The sequence below is a fragment of the Bufo bufo genome, chromosome 1 (genome assembly GCF_905171765.1).
Source record: "Bufo bufo chromosome 1, aBufBuf1.1, whole genome shotgun sequence".
Classification (NCBI taxonomy): domain Eukaryota; kingdom Metazoa; phylum Chordata; class Amphibia; order Anura; family Bufonidae; genus Bufo; species Bufo bufo.
In genome coordinates, this window is record NC_053389.1 from 45,335,632 (window position 1) to 45,356,766 (window position 21,135).

Sequence of the window (21,135 nt, forward strand, 5' to 3'; positions counted from 1 at the left end):
TTGATCTCATCACATTCTTTATTATTCAAACATAAGGAAACAGCAGAGCAGCAGGAATCCATCCCTCCCCGGCACAAATGTCGCTCCTGCGGATTCATCTACAATTTTCTCATCATCTAATTAAAATCGTCCATTGTCCTAAAACTTTAGGTACAGATCTTTTTTTTTAGCCTATAAATTTTACTTGGTAAAAATTTCCTGCTTCTGTTCTGAAGCTTTTTTTTTTTTTTTTTTTTTCTTTGTTTGTCTATATGAACAAAAAAAAAATGCTAGTGTGTTAACACAGGGGGGTGGGTACCCAGCAAAATGGAGAGATGGACCGGCTGATGACTTATGGATCTTCTGTCCATGGTCACGCAGAGGAGCAGATCTACGGACAGAGATTCCCAGGAGACCGCCTGCAATGATGTCCGCTTACCTGACAGCTGTGCCCACCTCACCCCATAATCTACCATATCCCAGTTTGCCTTTCCCAACCAGCAGGGAATGCTGGGACTTCTCTCTACAAGAGAGTCACCGGCTACTAAAAGTAGTTAAGAGCAAAATCTATATTGAAGCATAGAATAGCTATAGTAAAGGACCAACATAAAATAAATAGCGTATACCATGCTTGTAGTCCTCCAAGGGGAGCTAAAATATCAAGAGGAAGACAAAAAATAAAATTTGGATAAACAACTGAAAGTCTCTTCACCAAGTGACCAGCGCCACCAGATGATGAATGGAGGCGGCAGTCACTTCGTGCCCGTTCTGTCCAGGTAAAAATTCTCATCGTAGCGTATTCCCAAGTGACTGAGAAGAGTCATCTGCTGGTGTGAATGGGTAGCAGGTTAAGCAGTTGATTAATTAACCCCAACACTGGGAGAAAAAGTCCTGACAGCAGAGGAGGGGTTAATGTGTGGTCCGGGGAGGAAAAAAAATAAAAATATAAGTTTAAGAATTTTCTTAACACAAGGCTAAAAACATTGGGTCCCGCCTCGGCGTCTGATGGGAGACATCCTCCTGGGAGTCGGGCGAAGGTGACCGCGGGTTCATTCAGTTGTTGATTTTCTCAATCTCGTCAATGTCGTCTGTATCCAACTTCTCAATGGGTTTATCTAAAAAGAAGAAATGACACGTGAGCATCGGAGGCTGCTCCATTTGATTGCAGCTCGCTCTCCTACAATAAAGGGGTATTCCCATCACAGACATTGATGGCATATCGCTAGGACCTGCGAGTCAGCTCAGTGACCTACACCTATCTTCAAAAAAGGCCCCCCTGAAGTTAAGGAGACCACGCCGTGCAAGCACGGTCACTCTCCAGTCATCGCTATAGAAGTTCCAAAAAATAGCTGAGCATTGTATCGACTTTTTTTCAGATCCCCCATTAGAGTAAATGGAGCAATGTCATGGAGAGATGGGACCACCACCTGCCATTCATGTCCCAGACGGACCAGAACTTTTAAACCCTTCAAGCTGCAGCATTGCAAAGCGTGCTTAGAAGTATATAAAGAACTCTGCCTCCTCCCCAAAAATACAGTTTTGCTGCACCTGCTACCTCATCTTTTTCAGCTCTTGGTTAAGGTGCTGACACACCGTTACTTTTGGGAGCTTTTTGACTTGCAAAAAAATTAAATAAAGTAAAAAAACAACCACAATGAAAGTACTGTATTTTAACAAGCTTTTTATGGTGCAGCATTTTAAGTCACTATTTTTTCTTGTTTTGTCCCTATCGAGAAGTCAATGGGAAAATTGGGGATAATTTTCTATCGGAAAAAAATAAAAATTATATAGGACTTTATGTATCATGAGCTGTAGGCCCATTTTTGTCTAAAAAAAAAATTAATAAAAAATTTAGTGCCTTCTGGAAGCCACGTCACAAAAATGGTGACTTTTCCCCTTTTTACAAACCGATTCTTTTACTTTTTAAAGAGATGTCACTAGGAGCATGATGGCAAACGGGGGTGGAGCGGCCACCTGTTCATATTTAGTATAATTTGCACCAGAAAACTGCTATAAAATGTATTAAATCTGAAACCTACACCAGTTACGACCTGGTCCCACACAGTTTAGTATTGCAGATGCGCCAAAAATATTAAGGGGCATGTACCCTCTTCATAAATTTGGTGCATCTTGAACAGGTTAACCCGTTTACTAAGCCTGACGTACTAAATGCCGATGTGAACCCACCCTTAGGGCTCATGCACACGGCCGTTGCCCCACTGTGGCATATGGCGGGTCCGCAATACACGGGGCACCGGCCGTGTGCACCCCGCATGACAGATGTGGACCCATACACTTGAATGGGTTAGCAAATCCGGAGATGCGGTGAGGAAGCACGGATCGGAACCCCACAGAAGCACTACGGAGTGCTTCTGGGCGTGCCTCTGCACCGCAAAAAAGTAGTGCATGCACCGTCGGATGCGGTTCGCGGACACTATTCAAGTTTCCCAGGCTGGGTCGTATGCATGAGTGGAGAACAACTTACTGAAGTGCTGCTCAATTTGTCTTAGGATGTTCATGCTGTGTTTGCTTTCCACCATGTTGATGGCCAGTCCTCTCTTGCCAAAACGCCCCGTGCGCCCGATTCTGTGCAGATACGTCTCGTTGTCTGGATTCCCTTCTCTGTCCACAGGGAGGTCAAAGTTGATCACCACAGAGACCTGCTCCACATCGATGCCTGGAGAAAATGGGGAAGAATCATGTTACCTACACAAGATCTCCTCTTACAACACCCTATAGTCCGCAGTCCATGTCTGGTCAGCAACTGCAGGAGATCAGACTCTCCAGGGTCGCTCTTCTGTATTCATCACAGTTCACACCTAAAGTATGACCCTGACTTTATTATCTCGCTTAGGTTCTGTACAGACAGGTGGAGCTTTAGACTTGGGATCTATCCAATCACCATGGCGGCAGTTCTGCTTTACCCACCTCTGGCACACACGTTGGTGGTAACTAGAACCTTTTCTTTGCCCTCTCTGAATCGGTCGATTACAGCTGCTCTCTGTTCCACCATCATCTCACCGCTGAGTAACGCCACCTGGTGGCCTTCTTTAGACAGCTCTCCTGCAAGCCAAGAGGCAGTTTTCCGGGTCTGCAGTGAAAATTATATATTAATTTTACTGGTTTAATACACCAGAACCCCCCAAAACCGCTCAGCCGGTGGCTGCACTCACATGGCAGAAGATCATGGCCTGTGCTATGGTGATAGACCCATAGATGTTACAGAGGGCATGAAACTTCTCTTCCCGGCTGTTGCAGAGCACATAATACTGTTTAATGGTATCTAGAGTCTCCTCTTCTCGCTTCAGTTTGATGATGTTGGGTTCAGGAACGACTTTCTGAGCAAATTTCCACACAGAATCCTCAAACGTAGCGGAGAACAGGAGCATCTGGCAGTCCCGAGGCAACATCCTGAAATACAGAACGCTCCATCAGCTTCCAGCCCGTACTGAGGCCGCAGGCAACACAGCGCGCGCGCCCAGCACTCACCTCTGGATGCGGATGCTTTGGTCCTGGTGCCCCTGCGTTGCTATCATGACATCGGCTTCATCCAGCACAAACACCTTCATCTTCTTGGGATCAATGAACTTCAGCTTGGAGCACCAGTCCAGCACGGTCCCAGGCGTCCCGATAACAATCTGCTCTGCAACCTTGTGCCCACGATCCACTGCGGAGACATGAAAGGAGACACTAGTCATAAAGCACAGGCACCTGCCATACAAAGCACTTATAATCTCGTGGCAAAATGGCTGATTTAACATAATTTTATAATTTTTTTTATCACTTCACCTACCCCCAATTTTTTTTTTTATATAAAAACTGACTAAAGTCATACACACTTCAAGTGTATCAATTAAAAATAGAGATCGTCCCAAAAAAAATAAAAAATGTATTATAATATTATTATTAATTATAATATTATTATAATAATAATAATATTATATAATAATAATATTTTTTATTATTTTTATTATTATTTCCGTAGACCTAAAAAAAAAAAAAAAAAGTTATGGAGGTCAGAATATGGAGATTAAAAAAGAGATTTTTTTTTTTTCTCAAAGTTTATTTTTTCAGTATTAAAACACAAGAAAAAAATAAATATAAATGTGGTATCATTGTAATAGTACTGACCTTGAGGAAAACGGTAACAAGTCAGTTTTACTGTGTGGGGAACACCGTAAAAACAAAACCCATAAAGCTGTGGCAGAATGGCGTTCCCCCCCCCCCCCCCCCCCCCCCAATTCCACCCTATTTTGATTTTTTTTTTTACAACTCTCCACTACATTGTATGTAATATTAAACGGTGCCACAAAAAAAGTACAACTTATGCTGCAAAAAACAAGTCCTTACATGGCTATGTGAAATGGAAGAAGAAAAATAAATAAATACATTTTTATAATAGGTCTCCAGGAAGGTGGGGAGTAAAAAATGAAAACGGAAAAAAAAAAAACATACATGTACGTCGCCTAAGGTTACTACAAAGCCCGCCGTGCAGACGGTACGTCACGCATCTGGTGGGACAGGAGCTTGCCACTGGACCCCGAGCGCTCAGGAGATGCAAGACTTTTTTTTATTTATTTTTTGCACTTGACCCAGGCCATGATTTCTCGGTCTTGGAAAATCCCTTAAAATATCAAGCCCGCTACATTAGAACATGCCTGGAGTCGTAGTGCAAATACCACACTAGATTTCTGCTTCTTGATCAGCACTTACCAGATGCATTCACAACCAGCAATGCCTCAATTGAGAGGAGACAGCTAGTGACATATACAAAAGACCCTTCAAAAGAGGTAGAGCGATACCATAGCAAACAGCGCATCTGAAAAGGTCCAAGTATCTGCAGCTAAAGGGGAGATTTCATAAAAGGACAAGATCCGCCATTATCCATGACATTCAGAGTCGCAGCTGCTCCTTAGCAACAAGCTGCCACTTCACAAGCAGCGCCCGAATACTCCGACGTGTCTGTACAGTGACCCTAGACAACAGCATCTTATGCCATTTACTGGGCAGCACTCACATTTGTTCCCTCGTACAGCGTAAGCCAATTTCAGCTCAGGATAGAACTCGCCCATCTGTTCAATGACTTTTCCGGTTTGCAGGGCGAGCTCGTAGGTGGGAGAAAGACACAGGCACTGTGGAGAGATACAGAATGACTGACATTAACACTAACCTGCACATTAATACAGAGCGTGCAGTGCGATCTGAACAATGTGTGTACAGCGACTTCACCAGCAGAATAGTGAGTGCAGCTCTGGAGTATAATACAGGATGTAACTCAGGATCAGTACAGGGTTAGTAATGTATGTACACAGTGACTAAGCTCTTTATTCCTACTCTTTTCACACTTACCTGTGGGTATCTATTGGCAGGGTTAACTCTTGAGAGCATTGCCAAAACAAAGGCGGCAGTTTTTCCTGTACCAGACTGTGACTGAGCAATCAGATTCTGGGGCCTATAAAACAGAGTCAGACAATGTGGCAGATTTATTAATTGTTAAAAAAAAATAGACGGCATAAACTTAAAGAGCATCCGTCAGCAGTTTTGTACCTATGACACTGGCTGACCTGTTACATGTGCGCTTGGCAGCTGAAGGCGTCTGTGTTGGTCCCATGTTCCTACATTGCTGAGAGAAATGATGATTACACTTACAGGTAATTGGATTTTGCAGACCCACGACAGCACCACAGAGACAGTGGATCCGCCCCAGAGACAGGAAACCTACAGAAGAAGAAGGTGGAGTCTCTCTCCCACCTCAGTGGTTTACAGAGCGTGAGGGACTCCAACCTGTTTATACAATTACTCTTTTTTTGCTACACCCTGTGCAAAACACTTAGTACCCGTGACACCAGGGAGGGAATAAGGAAGGGTACTGTCATGGGGTCTGGAAAATCCGATTACCGGGGAGTGTAATCATTATTTTTCCCTGCCCCCACGACAGCACCACAGAGAAAGATTACAGAGAACACCTTCCTTAAGGGTGGGAAACAACTTCTAGAACTTTCTTCCCAAACAGAAGATCAGAGACAGGATTTAGTTGAAGCAGATAGTGACGGTAGAAGACCACGTGGCAGCCCCACAGATTTGCTGGATAGAGACATTTGCCCTCTCAGCCCAGGAGACTGCACGAGTAGAATGTGCCTTCAGAGAAAGAGGAGGAGAACTTCCAGAAAGGGAGTAGGCCAGAGAGATAACTGCCCTAGTCCACCTGGCTAGGGAACTTTTTGAGGCCATCTTACCCTTATTTATGTCTGGGGAGTGGGGGGGGGTGGAACAGGGCAGAGAACCTCCTCCAATCCCTTGTGACTTCTAGATAAAGACAAAGGCTCAAAGGGTTCCCTAGTTAAGGCATTTAGCACTAGGTTTAGATCCCAGGGTGGAAACTTGTGCACCTTCATTGGGACAATTCTATCTTCTACTGCCTTGAAGTGTCAACAGCAAAATTTTTACTCCCCAGGGCAGAGACCTGTACTTTAAGGGTATTTTTAGCCAATCCCATAGACAATCCCTTCTGAAGAAACTTCAGAATCTGTTGGACTGAAATATCACAGGGTAAAGCACCTGCCCCAATCCCTGTAAAGTCTAGGAACTTCTTCCAAACTCTCGTATAGATAGAAATTGTTACAGCTTTTCTGCTTCTCAGCAATGCAGACACTAAAGCTTCAGAAAAACCTTGTCTAATTAGTAGTGACCGCTCAAATTCCAGGCTAAAAGATGCAGATATAGGACTTTTGGAGGACATACTGGTCCCTGCATCAGAAGGTCCGGGATCTCCGGAAGGTTCTACGGATCTGAGACTGACAGAGAGAGAGAGAGAGACACACAGAGAGAACCATGCTCTCTTTGGCCAGAAGGGAGCTATCAGAACTATTATTGCACCTTCGTCCCTGATCTTTTTGAGGACTAGAGGAATGAGCTGGAACAGGGGAAAGGCATAGCCTAAGGGGAATTTCCTTTTCTGAAGAAAGTCATCCACCCCATCTGGGAATTCTCTTGGGTTGAGAGAATAAAATCTCTCTACTTTTCTGTTCTGTCTGGTGGCAAAAAGATGGATAGTCTCTCTGGGGGATCCCCTCTATCTTTGAGAATACAGAAGGGTTGAGGGACCATTCTCCCCGTCTTAGTCGATGACGGCGCAGGAAATCCGCCTGGAAGTTCTCCTGGCCCCTTATGTGGAGAGCAGACAGATGACTCGCCTTTCCTTCCAAAAAATGGAATAACTGATCTGCCTCCCTCATGAGGGAAACAGATCTTGTCCCCCCCCCCCCCCCCACCCCCCGATGGCTTATGTAAACTACTGCAGACCGATTGACATTATTCTGACATGTGTTAGATGAATAAAGGGTAATGCTGTCTCCAAGGCCAGTCCTATGGCTAGCAGCTCTTTCCTGTTTGAGGAAAACATCCTCTGCAACAAAGACCACTGACCCCGAATCATCTGGTCTAAAAAAATTAGTTCCCCATCCCCATGGGCTGGCATCTGTTATCACTACTGGATCGGGGTACCTCCAAGGAACCCCCGATTCAGGTTTGTGCCGTTTTCCCACCAGGATAGATCTAAAGTTTTCTTGGAGATGATTATCTTTGAGTCCAAAGATCCCCCAGTTTTCCTCCATGATAGGAGTATTTCTTTCTGTAGCCGTCGAGTATGGGCCCATTCCACTGCCGGAATACAGGAGGTTAGTAACCTTAGTACAGACATAGACTGCCCAGAATTTGACAGTCAGAAAAGCTAACATTTGCAGCTTTGTCTGGATTCGCAAAATCTTCTCCCGAATCCAGGATAAGCCCTAGAAACACTTGACGAGTCTCTGGCACCATTCTGGACTTTGAGATTGAGAATCCATCCCAAATCTTACAGTATCTTCCTCACCTCCTGAACTGCCATCACACAATCCTGCTGAGAGCCTGCTAGGATTAGAAAATTGCCCAGATAGGGCAGGAATAGGATGTTCTCCTTTCTTATAAACAATGCTACTTCTGCCACCACTTTTGTAAATATTCTGGGGGCCATAGAGAGGCCAAACGGAAGAGCCTGAAATTGGAAGTGACGAATACTTCCTTCTACAGTCACTGCCACTCTGAGGAACGGTTGGTGCACAGGATGAATAGGGATGTGATAATACTCGTCCTTTAAATCCAGTACCGCCATAAAACATTTGTGATGAACTGACAATTTTACTGTTTCCATCTTGAATTTCCTGAAGAGAAGGTATCTGTTTAGATGTTTCAGATTTATAATCATGCGAAAGGAGTTGTCTGGTTTCTTCACTAGAAACAGCGGAGAGTAGAACCCCTTCTCCTTTTCCGCCACCGGGACTGGTATTAACACCGGCTTCTCTAACAGCGGTATCATCACTTCTGTCTCCATAACTAAACTTTGCGTCTTTGTATGACTACAAACCTTTCGGGAGGATTTGCACAAAATTCTAAGTTTTAAACCTTCTCTTAAGATATTCCTGACCCAATCTCCTGCCACTTTCTCCCACGCGAGAAGAAAGGATTTTAGCCTTCCTCCCACCGAACTTCTGGCGTTGTAGCTGTGACGGCTTCTTAGGCTGGGAGGAGGAACCACCAAAACAGGAAGCCCTTCCCCCCCGTCCCCCCTGATCTAGTGTTCTGGCTTTTGTTAATTTGCTCCCATTCTGAAATCTAACTGATGAACGAAAGGGCCGTCTGGATCTAGAAAATGGGGTCGAGGAGGCACCAGGAGAAAACCCTAGAAACCCTTTTATTATGTGCTGCCTTCTCTAAGAGGGCATCTAGTTCTGGACCAAACAGAAACTGACCCTGACAGGGAATGCTGCACAATCTCTGTTTAGAGGACAAATCTCTACCTCTCCAATTCTTTAGCTAAAGAGCTCGTTGGGCAGAATTAGGAAGGAGGAAGCCCGCGCAACCAGCTTCACCAAATCCACAGAGGCATCTGCAATGAAATCACTGGCCCTCTGTAGAGTAGGTAAGGAGGTCAAAATCTTCTCTCTTGGACACTTTAATCTGACGTTCCAACCAGATGCCCATGGATCTGGCCGTGACTTTGACAGCAATACACAATCTAAATGCGGAGGCCACAGCCTCCCAGGTGATTTTTAGACAAGAATCAATCTTATCTAATGGGTCCCTCAGGAATCGCATATCCTCAAAGGGGAGAGAGGACTTTTTTTTTTGGAGATCTTGGAAATGGCGACATCAATCTTTAGGGCTTTATCCCAAGAGGAAGAAGCTTCTGCCTCAAAATGGATATTTTCTTTTAAATCCTTTAGTAAAAAAGGGTTTCTTATCTGGTTTCTTCCATTTTCTATCAATAAGACCTAACACACTTTTGTGCAATGGAAAACATCGGTGTCTCTTCTCCTGAAGGCCTTCAAATACGGAATCAACTACAGATTTATTATCTTTCACATCTTCTAAGTCTAGCTTTTAACAATTTGTCAGTGTCTTCAACCGGAAACAACGGTCTACCCTCCATCGCCTCATCCAAGGAATTCTGAGTCATATGTTTCTACTACTTCTTCGCTATCATTTGAAGAATTCACCTCTGACCCCTAATCTTCTACTGATCTCTTGGCGTTTACATGCCCTTAGAGAAACTTTCACTTCCAACTAGATGAGTGATTTCATACTTTTAAAAAGACTAGGCGATTCTTCCGCCACAGTCTTCTCTATACACTGCTGACACGGCTTCTTTTCATATGAGGAAGATAGGGGACATCTACATAATGCGCACTCTTATTTTTTTCTATTTGTCAAAAAACTTTCTTCGGCCTTGTCTAGAGAGAAGAAATAACCACTTTTTTTTTTTAAACTGTACATTTTTATTAGCACAAAATGTGCATATTTTCAATAGTAAAGAAAAAAGGAACAACATGAAATGGTACGACATAGCTCATACAGAGTCATTTAGCAGACCATCAAAATGGGAAAATGCACAAAAAACATGGCGTACGGCAGTACAGGTCCCATAGTTATGCCCAAAGTAGTAACACATAAAACTCAGGACTGGGGGGTAAGACAACTGACAGAACACAAAGGGAAAGGAACAGGTAAGGGGGAGTAAGAGCAGGGATGGTAGGGGAGGGGGAGAGACCATTAATTAGTCGGATGCCAGGTTTGTATCCCAGGGTAGCCATATCACTTGGAATTGTTCCACTGCATTTTTAAAGGGACACCGTGAGACATTGCATGGACCTGACGTAACGGACCCTGGCTAAAAGCATGGACTTGGTCTGTTTCCAGGATTTAGCGATCAAGGATTTGGCTGCAGTACATAGTGAGAGGAACAGCCTGGAGGAGTGCTTGTTCAACCCTGGAGGTGGTAGGTTAAGTAAGTAGACCTTTGGGTCTAGCGGTACGGGGGATCCAAAAAGGGAATGAGCCACATCCCTCACTTCCCCCCAAAATGGGGCGATACTGGGACACGTTCTAAAAATATGGTACCCACATCGTTCAAGCACCGCCAGCAGACAGATGGAACAGTGGGGTTTATGGAATGTAGGAGTGCAGGGGCATGGTACCAGTGCATTAGCAGCCTATACTGCGTCTCCTTATACGTGGTGCAAATAGATGACTGGGCTGCCCTATTTCATACAGTCTGCCAGGCGCTGCAAGAAAGAGGCGATCCGAGGGCGGTAGCCCATTTATCCATGTATGCATGCATGATGTAGGATCTCGCCCTCTGCGGATGAGAGGGATCAGATCTCTCGTCCCGGTGCCCAGTCGGCACAGATGCTCAAATGGGGTAGGGAGTGACACCTTAAGCGAACCAAAAGTAGTGCTCACATAGTGACGAACCTGGAGGTAGTGGAGTCTCTCCATCGCCGGTCCTTTCGGTTGGTCCTGAAGCTGCGCAAAGGATCTCAGCGTCAGAGTAGAAGCATCCACAATGTCCGCCAGGCGGAAAAGACCCAACGACCACCAGACCCGGACCATAGGGGCAGTTAAGCTGGAGGGAATAGCTGGGTTATAAAGAAAAGATCAGTTGGGAGGCTAAGGCAAATCGGCTGTGGCAGGTGTCCCATATGTGTTTGGTAAAGGCCATAGGCCCCAGGAGGGGAGTGTGGGGGGCTACTGGGGTCCGGAGGAACCAGGGCAATCCAGAGCTTTTCGATTTCTATTTATTTGGCGTATGCCTGTTGGGACGCCCAATAAGGAACACGCAAATGAGAAGCCCAGTAATAGTGCATGATATTAGGGACTGATAGGCCACCTCCGTGGCCGCGAACATGACCTTGCCATATGAAGAAGAGGGGCGTAGTTCTGACATAGGGATTCGTACTAGGAAAGTCTCAAAGTAATGAAGCAATTTTGGGAGGAGGGACATCTTCACCACTGCTATGTGGCCTAGCAATGATATGTATAGGGGTTTCCATTTTACGAGAAGGGACTTAAGCTCACGAAAGAGGGGAGGGAAGTTACTGGAGTACAGTGAGGCATACATAGAGGTAGAAGCAAAATTTCCCCACTTAAAGGGGAAAAAAAAATTCCTTCCCGACTCCAATCAGAATAACTCCCTGGATCAACGACCCCTCTCTAGTAGCTATAGCCTGTAATATTATTACACTCCAGAAATACGTCCAGGCCCCTCTTGAATTCCTTTATTGTACTCACCATCACCACCTCCTCAGGCAGAGAGCTCCATAGTCTCACTGCTCTTACCGTAAAGAATCCTCTTCTATGTTTGTGTACAAACCTTCTTTCCTCCAGACGCAGAGGATGTCCCCTCGTCACAGGTGGCAACGTTTCTGCAGCGTCAGGATTGCTTCTTTCCGGGTAAAGTGTTGGGGGATGGATCCTTCGGGTCGGAGAGCTCAGCTTAGCGGTATGAGGGGGGGGTTCCCCATAATTTTGTTGAAGAGCACAGGTGTGGAGTTGAGAGACACAGGACCGCGTGACTTCGTGTTCTTTCTCTAGGGTCTCCACCCAGATGGCAATAGAGTGTAGGTCGCCTCGAACCACAGAGATTTCAGAGCGGCATGTTGTGGTGACCTCTGGAAGTCCTGGCAGTTGGGAGAGTATGTAAGCAGAGTCCATGGGGGAGGGGGGGGGGGGGGACCGCTGTAGGTGCCGTGGTCAGAGTATGGAGAGTGTGCAGGGGGGGGGGAGCAGCATACTGCTGCATGGAGGGGGTAGCCCCTATGTTGTCCTCAAGTTCCAGAGAGAAGAGGGGGCAGAGGGCACTGCCACTGCATTGGTCATACCTGAGGGTCCCCCGGGGTGCTCCTGCGCTACCGGAAGCGCGTCAGGTGGAAAGCACGCCCTACCGGAAGTGGCGTCCACCTCTCGCACATTTTTCTCCTCTGGACCATATGCAAGGTAACTGTGCTCGGACGATCCAACGCCTGCTGAATCCCGGCCGCATGCGGAGGAATACAACACCCCACATGAGGCCATTTCCTTCCATACTGCTCCCCCGTGGCCTCACTCCCATTGAGGAGCGCACACGCACCTGCCGCAAGAGCCAGGAGGCAGCCTGGACCACCACCGGCTCCTAGGGTCCTGCCTAGCCCAACATATGGGCGATAGACCCCAGTAGGTATGTGCCACATAGCCCTCCAGAGCATCTCGAGGACTTCCAAGCTATGGGTAGAACCTGGAAAAAAAACTGCAGGTCTCCCCCCGCTCCAGGGACAGGAAACCACTGAGGTGGGAAAGAGGCGCCACCTTTTTATTCTGCAGGTTTCCTGTCCCTGGGGGCAGATTCTCTGTCTCTGTGGCGCTGTCATGGGGAGGGGAAAAAAAATATGAGGTTTTAATATATGCAAATGAGCCTCTTGGCACAGCACTGGCGCTGCAGAGAGAGCAGAGCCTCTAGGTGTAATGGTAACGCCCCCATTGCTCCTAGAGACTCATTTGCATATATTAAAACCTCATTTCTCAGCAATGCGAGTACATATGAACATGGGACCAACACAGATGCCTTCAGCTGCCAAGCGCACATGTAACAGGCCAGCCAGTGTCATAGGTACAGAACTGCTGACAGATGCTTTTTAAATAGGCATTATAAAGACATACCAGATTTATCAGAGTGACCCAGGCTGGGTGATATATTTGGGGCACGGCTAAGTGGGACACTTCTGTGGTCCACTGTGTTAAGTCTTAAGCCATGCCTCTTTCTGCTAAATCATTAAGCTGGTAAAACCAAAACTGGCGACCTAGGTGCTGTGGATTATTCTTTTTCGCACATTAGCCTTATAAAACAGGTCTAGAACGTGATGCAAGATGAGCTAGAAATACCCAAAAAGTTTTTTTTTTTTTTTACAAGGTCTAGGTGCAATCACATTAGTAAATTCGACTCATTGAGCCCTAGCTAGAGTATTAATGTACTTGATATGAATGCAGTACTAAGGAACCCCCCCCTCCTTCCCTTGCAGAAGTTTGTACACCCTCCCCTACACGCATGGCCTAGATACTTACGGCTCTGCCAACATCATCGGCAATGCATTTTCCTGGATTTTTGAAGGCCTGTTAAATCCCATGGAGTAAACTCCTTTTAGAAGTTGAGGTTTCCTAAAAAAAAAAAAAAAAAAAAAAAAAAAAAAAAAAAAAAGATGAAATAAAATATCAAAACCCAAATCTTTAAAGGGGTTCTGCACTTCATTTAACTGATGATCTATCCTCTGGATAGATCATCAGCATCTGATTGGCAGGGGTCCGACCCCCGGCGATCAGCTGTTTGAGAAGGCAGCGACGCTCCAGCAACGCCGCTGCCTTCTCACTGTTTACCGCCGGCCCAGTGACGTCAAGACTAGTATCAACTGGCCTGGGCGCAGTTAACCTCCGTTCACTTGAATGGAGCTCAGCCGCGCCCAGGCCAGCGATACTAGTCGTGACGGCACTTGGCCAGCAGTAAGGTCAATTTCGGCACCTAAGCAAAGTCTACAAGAGATCCGTCTAATCGCATACACTTTGCTGGTACTGAATTGCGCTGCGGTTTTTATGTGCATTTCTGCAACATCTCCGCACCAAAGTCCGCCATTTCTAATTACACACTTTGGTGTGGATTAGACGCGGTTTTGCGCAGATCTCACTTTTCATTGGAAAAGGTTAGAATCGGCAGCTAAAACCGCAAACACAATGGACATGCTGCAGATTTGCAGTGCACACTATCCGCAAAGTGTACATGAGATATGTAGAATCTCATACACTTTGCCGGTGCTGTATTACGCGGTTGTTTTTCACACGGGAATTTGTGCTGAAAAACATGTGCGGCTGGCCTAAATAGATAATGACGAGCGTCCACAACCCCCGCCATCCCCCTGTGCTACCACAGAGATCGCAGATGACCCAAAGCTATACACGAATGTCTCCCAGTGGCTTCATTTTAGCTATGAAGTTACAGGAAAAAAATAATAAATTGCAAACATTAAGTTAATTTCAACACTAATAAAAATAAAAAATAAAGATAATGGCAAGTTTATCCAGCGCTTAGAAAGCACATGTGAGCAGGGGGCCTGACGCCAGTCATTAAAGGCCCAAGAGGCTCCACGCAGGGGAGTAGGCTCCTTTGGAGCCAGTTGCCGTGGAGACGCAGGCGAGAGATTTGGCTCGGTAATGTAATTAGCGCTGCTCCTTCGCAGCGGTTGCACATTACCGAGCAGGGAAGACGCCTCGCCGTGCAGGCGAGGAAAATATCGCTGTGCACTTCCGAACACTACTGGGTGGGAACATCACCCTGTACTGTATAAAACCAGATATAAAATCTGATATGTTCCGGAAATTCTGTGGGGGTCCTCATCAGCAAAGAAGAGGTTAATGTGGCTCTCTCATCAGTCAAGAAAGTCTGCCACGTCCTGCATTGCAGTCATCACCGTCTGCACTGGAGCCCCAGCAGATGACGAGCACCAGTCTGTCTCCTGCTGGTGCCGACCTACAACTCCCAACATGCAGGAAGTTGCATTTCCGCCACAGCTGGAGCGAAAATTTATTATATATATATATATATATTCCACCCCCCCCCCCCCCCTAATCTTTAATGTCAGAACTTACAGCCTCAGCTCTTCAAAGGACTTCACGGAGTACAGGGGAGAGTTTGGGTCACGCTGCAGAACCTCCACTTGGTGGGTCGTGTTGACCAGGTTATTACGGATCAGCTTGTTGAGCAAGGACTGAGCGGCTTTATCCTCTGAAGGGAGAGAACGATACAATGAAAGGGGTCATAGATGTACAGCAGGTGGGTATAGAGAACAGGCACGTATACAATTTTATCACCTCGCCCCCCCAGGTTCTCACTCCTGCAGCAATATCAGATATAACGAGTTTAGGATAATTAATTGGTGTTGTACTATCCACGCTGCCATGGATACAACATTTATCTGCAGTGCCCATCAGATAAGGAACATATACATCACACAAGATGTGATTTAGAGGGAGCGGAAAAACACCTTTACACAGTCAAGGTCCAAGGCAATTTTAGGTTTCATGGCGAAAAAAAAAAAAAGTAACACTTATGGAATTAATTAGGGAATCGACCGATATAGATTTTTTTTTTTAGAGCAGATACCGATAAACTGAACTTTCAGGCCGATAATTTATACCGATATTCTGTGAATTTTCATTTTTGAAAAAATATATAAATTCCTACACAAATCTGCTGAAAATGAACATGTTTATTTATTGTTAACGTGTAGTTTTTTGTAAATATAATATATATATATATATATATATATATATATATATATATATATATATATATATATATCTATCTATCTATCTCTCTATCTATTTTACTAACTTTTACCCCCCTTAGGGACTAGAACCCTTGTCCTATTCACCCTGATAGAGCTCTATCAGGGTGAATAGGAGCTCACACTGTCCCTGCTGCCCTGTGCTTTGTGCACACAGCAGAAGGGAGCTGAACATGGCAGCCGGGGCTTCAATAGCGTCCTGGCTGCCAGGCTTACACTGCTGGGGCACCGATGGGAACTGCCACCAATGAAGAGGGGGGGGGGAACCCTGTGGCCACTGCCACCAATGATTAATACTGGGGGGCGCACTGCGCCACCAATGAAGATAACTCTCATTAATTCATATACAGGAGGCAGGAGCTGGCTGCAGGATGAGTGGTAGCTGCGATCCGCGGCAGTTAACCCCTCAGGTGCCGCACTACCGCAGATCGCAGCCACTTGTCAGAGGTCGGGAGCCGGCTATGCGATTCTGCAGACAGCTCCTGTATATGAATTAATGAGAGGTATCTTCATTGGTGGCGCAGTGGCCACAGCCCCTCCTCTTGTCCTCATTGGTGGCAGCGGCACAGGGGGGGGGGGGAAGACACTGCGTCCTTCTCCCCTGTGCTGCTGAGGGAACATGGAGAGCGCTGAGAGCAGCGCGTTCTGTGTTCCCAATACGTTATCGGAATATCGGCAAAATAGATGCCGATAACTTTCAAAATCCTGAATAAATCGGCCGATAATATCGGTAAAACCGATAATCAGTCGAGCCCTAGAATTAATATCGGACAGAAGCAGCTCAGTATAGGCTATCAAATTGCTGTCAAAAGTCTAAGCAGGAGATTTATCAAGATCGGCGCTGCTAAAGGACGCATCTAATTTATGGCGAGGCGTAGGTCGCATCGTAAATTAGGTGCATCCTCTGGCAGTCCGTTCACCTAAACGGAAATCCACGGTAGCGCTGAGCTGCCATAGATTTCTGGCTTCATTAAATAAGATTAATTGGTCGCTGTAGTCGGCCAGGCCTCGTTTCCCGCACTTTCCACGCTCTGTTTTGGAAAGATGGAGAGAGCGGCATAAAAAAAAGCCACTTGTTTGTGACTTAACGCTATTTTTCTGGCACAAACTGAATGATAAATCTCACCCCGAGTGCTTTTTCTGTTATATGGAAATATTTAATTATTAGATAATGGCAATTTTCGAGAACTTTCCAATAGGCTTCGCATTTCGATGATTTGCCGCTACGTGTATCTCTGCTCACGGTCAGTAAAAGAGGAAGGCTCGGAACATGCACTAAACACACGCACAAACCGGCATCTCACCTTTATCATCCTCCTCGGATTTCTCTTCTCCATTTTCAGTCTTCTCAGCTCCTCCATTGTCGACAGGATCTGTGCCTGCGATGATAAGAACAGAGGCAGTGAGCAACGGGGCGTCCCCTCCATCCATGTCACTATGGCCACCCATACATTTGGCTGACAGTCATCTGTCCTGATCCTCCCAGAGATACTGTATGTATGTATTAAATGAGAGAGAGAGACGTTGCCTCCCCACACAACTGAGGCCAGTCATTGGTTGCTGTGGCACACGTGACGCTGTCTGTGCTGAAGTTCACAGACGAGGACCGGAAGTCCAGTGAAGACCGCCATGAAACCAGAACGGACAACACTTTCAGCAAATAGCATTATTATGTAGAGTTAATACAAGGCACTTACTAATGCTTGTATTACACAGGCCAATTGAGCAATCACCCGCTAGCTAGCGGAGGAAATATTACCATAAGAGTCCATTCACACGTCCGCATCCGTTCCGCAGTTTTGCGGAACAGGTGCGGACCCATTCATTTTCAATGGGGCCGGAATGTGCTGTCCGCATCTGCAGATGCGCAAAATAATAGAACATGTCCTATTCTTGTCCGCAATTGCCGACAAGAAAAGGCATTTTCTGAGAGTGCCGGAACGCACATTGCCTGTGTCCGCGTTTAGCGGATCCGCAAAACACTTACGGACGTGTGAATGGACCCTTACACGCAGCAAGCTCCTCAGCAGCATGGGGAGGAACAATGGTTACAGCTCGTCTCCATACTGTCTAGTGGATTGGCCGGCACAATATGGTAAATAGACAGCGCGATCTGCTGCCGGCAAGTGCTGATTTTTAAGCATGCTTGTTCATCAGGCAATCGGCGGCAGTATTACACTGCAAGATGATCGCCAACGTTCATGCGAACGCCCGTTAGCGATTATCGGCCGGAAAAAAAAAATATTTGCCAGTGTAATACAGCCTTAACGTATTGTGATTGTCCATATTGCCTCTTTTGCTGGCTGGCTTCATTTTTCCATCACATTATACACTGCTCGTTTCCACGGTTACAACGACCCCGCAGTGCAAGCACAGCCACCACTGCTGTACTGTGGGGTGGTTGTAACCGTGGAAACGAGCAGTGTATAATGTGATGGAAAAAATGAATCCAGCCAGTAAAGGAAGCAATATGGACAATCACAATACATTAGTAACTGCCTTGTATTAACTTTCTCTACATGATAAATGCCATTTGATAAACTGACAACCCCTTTAAGTCATAACCATGTTGCCCATACAATCCAGCTCTGCAGTGCTGTCGGCCCAAATTCAGCTTCCTCTGGAAAGCCACAGCGGTGAAGGCTCGTCCAAATGTGTGTCCTGTTGCAACATTCGTCATATTGTTATTATTCATGATAATTTTTTGCACATGATTTTTTTTTATACATAGATTCACATTATTACTCATTTTTGTAATAATTTATATGGTTTGAATTAACTTTATATTGTGAGCGGGGTTATGCCAGGCCTCCGCAATAATCTGATGCCGCCGGTATCCATCCTGCGATGATGGGATTGCCAACGCCATCATGTGACCTGATACTTAGTCACACGACTGATTCGTCGGGTGATGCGTTACGTCACATACATGCGGCCCGCTCCGTATGAGGTGTACATAATTATGCATTTGATGATGGGTATCGAACGTTGCGATTGGTGTTTGTGAGTATTTAGTGTGTGTCCTGCAGCGATGATGCCGCCGCCCCCCCCCCCCCCCCCGACAAAGGTTCGCCAAAACACGGAGGAGGCACATTACGGGTAATTGATTCTGTCCTTTACATATTTGTATTATTTTTGCACTTTAACTTGGATTTATTTCATTGGAAAAGTATGAATTGTTACCCTTTGTGCCCCCTCTCGGTTGATGCCGCCATTTTCTTGCACTGTTTTTTAATACATGAACTCTACATCGACTTCATGCGGTCTGGTAGTTTTTATTTTATTTTATAGGTATGCAACATTGATCAAAGTCTGACCCCTCCATGAGCAAAACTGCATGTTGGAATCAGACACTTCTGATGACAAGACCTGGACTCCTCTACCAGGTTCATCATCGAGACTGATGCTTAAAGGGGTTCTGCAGTTTGTTTTAACTGATGATCTATCCTCTGGATAGATTATCAGCTTCTGATCGGCGGGGGTCCGACACCCGGGATCCCCGCCGATCAGCTGTTTGAGAAGGCAGCGGCGCTCTAGGAGCGCCGCGGCCTTCACTGTTTACCGCTGGCCCAGTGACGTCACGACTAGTATCGCTGGCCTGGGCGCCGCTAGGCTCTGTTCACTTGAATGGAGCTTAGCCCCGCGCACCCTAGTTGGTACTAGTCGTGAATTACAGGAGATAATAGTCCAGTGACGGCTCCAGTGTAACTCCAATCATTTGTTAGAAAATTCAGGAGGTTTATTTTAAAAATCTGTTTTCCCTTCCAATGATATCTCTACCAAATGCGCCTGGGGACATGGCTGCTACCACCGCACGTTTAGGACACGCAGGCTATACTGCTTGAGAAGGGGGGTGCACTGCAGGGGTGAGATGAGAGACCTCATCATGTAGAGCCCCTCAGAAACCCCCACCCCACAACACTGCAGAAATATTGGTGACCGTACACTGGTTTGCACAGGAGAGGGGAAAATAAGCTGCTGTTCGGCTCCTCCGATGGCGGACATATCGCGTGAGATCGGAGGATGGGCACGGCGAAGTCTTATATCCCCAAACATCCGCTGTCAGGAGCAGGGCCGGGACATCCCCCGACACACAATGTCAGCTGGTCCCGATAATGGGCACCTTTAGGCAGCAACCTCTATGTGACGGTCAGGGCATGCTGGGAGTTGTGGTTTCCCCTGAAGATGGAGGCTGTAGTTCTAAGGAACATGTGAAGCATCTCGCAGCAGACGGGCTGGTACTCACCGTTACTCTCAGGTTTAGGTGCCTCAACCTTATCTTCTTTCAGCTGCAGCTTGGTTAGCTGAGGAGAGAGAGAACAGACGTTTAGAAAGAAACCGACGAGTACGCGTACGCCAAGACCTACGGGCGCTCACATCCGTCCAATACCGTTGTCCGGTTACGGCGCTTTAGACTCCCACTCATTTCAACATGGTTACCGCTGGACCAGAAGAGCGCACAACATTTAAAGGGGAGATTTCTACTTGCTGCCAGTGACTGAAGACATTGTTAAAGGGGTTGTACAGCATTAGAAAAACATGGCGGCTTTCGAGATAGACGGGGCTCTGCTTTTTTGGAAGCAAGCAGTCATGTTTTTCTAATCCTAGACAAGCCCTTTAAGATTCAGAGAGCCGTCCAGAACTGGTTCTGCTCTCACAGCGGTGTTCTGTCAGGCTACTTTCACACTAATGTTACTGGATCCTGCAGGGCTCAGCAAAAACGCTTCCGTTACTGATAATACGACCGCCTGCATAACGGATCCGGTCGTATTATCTATAACATTGCCAAGACGGATCCGTCATGAACTCCATTGAAAGTCAATGGGGGGCGGATCACTTTTCTATTGTGTCATAGAAAACGGATCCGTCCCCACTGACTTACATTGTGGGCCAGGACGGATCCATCTTCCTCCACATCCCAGGACGGAGAGCAAACCGCAGCATGGTGCTCTCCGGTATGAGAACGGAGCGGAATGCATTTTGGAGCGCTCCGTTCTGTTCAATTACGTTTTGCCCCCATTGACAATGAATGGGGGCAAAACGAAAGCGTTTTTTTCCGGTATTGAAACCCTATGACGGATCTCAATACCGGAAAATATTAACGCTAGTGTGAAAGTAGCCTTCCCGCGTATCAGTGTAAGCAATCCTGTGTGTATTAAAAGCAGCGCAATTCTCCAGTTTTAAGGGTGGGCTTACGGTGACGCTCACGAGATAGACGTCTACCCTGTAATACTTCTTACAGCTGAGGGTCTGTCACACTACTTCAGATTTCTAAGGCTTCAGATGTTAACAGGAATGTTCTATTCACTGCCTACAAGCAGAGAGTTTAATAACAGGGAGGCAAACGTTTATACATATACTAGTGGATGAGCCCTACATCTTCTTATACAACTTGCACCGCTCTCCTCACCTTCCAGTACACTGCAGGACATGTCTCTTCCCTGTCATGGATGTAGGAAAACCTTATATACAGACG

The 21,135-nt window shown here is 46.2% G+C and overlaps 2 protein-coding genes across 2 annotated transcripts in view; one reads left to right on the forward strand and one right to left on the reverse strand.

Annotated features, from left to right (window-relative positions):
- Positions 1-21,135, reverse strand: part of LOC120994036 (ATP-dependent RNA helicase DDX19A) — a 26,508-nt gene continuing 5,373 nt past the window's right edge. Inside the window, exons 2-12 of the mRNA XM_040422501.1 lie at positions 19,906-19,963; positions 16,964-17,038; positions 14,962-15,097; positions 13,390-13,482; positions 5,329-5,431; positions 4,997-5,111; positions 3,469-3,646; positions 3,153-3,390; positions 2,908-3,070; positions 2,465-2,656; positions 1-1,094 (exon numbers count right to left, since the gene is read on the reverse strand). Of these exons, the coding sequence (XP_040278435.1) occupies positions 1,033-1,094; positions 2,465-2,656; positions 2,908-3,070; positions 3,153-3,390; positions 3,469-3,646; positions 4,997-5,111; positions 5,329-5,431; positions 13,390-13,482; positions 14,962-15,097; positions 16,964-17,038; positions 19,906-19,963 (1,413 nt within the window). The 3' untranslated portion in view covers positions 1-1,032. The remainder of the gene's footprint in view (positions 1,095-2,464; positions 2,657-2,907; positions 3,071-3,152; positions 3,391-3,468; positions 3,647-4,996; positions 5,112-5,328; positions 5,432-13,389; positions 13,483-14,961; positions 15,098-16,963; positions 17,039-19,905; positions 19,964-21,135) is intronic.
- The window catches only part of LOC120994049 (60S ribosomal protein L26-like), a 20,296-nt gene continuing 19,771 nt past the window's right edge, over positions 20,611-21,135 (forward strand). Inside the window, 1 exon segment of the mRNA XM_040422511.1 lies at positions 20,611-20,614. The gene's annotated coding sequence lies outside the window, so the exon portion shown is untranslated.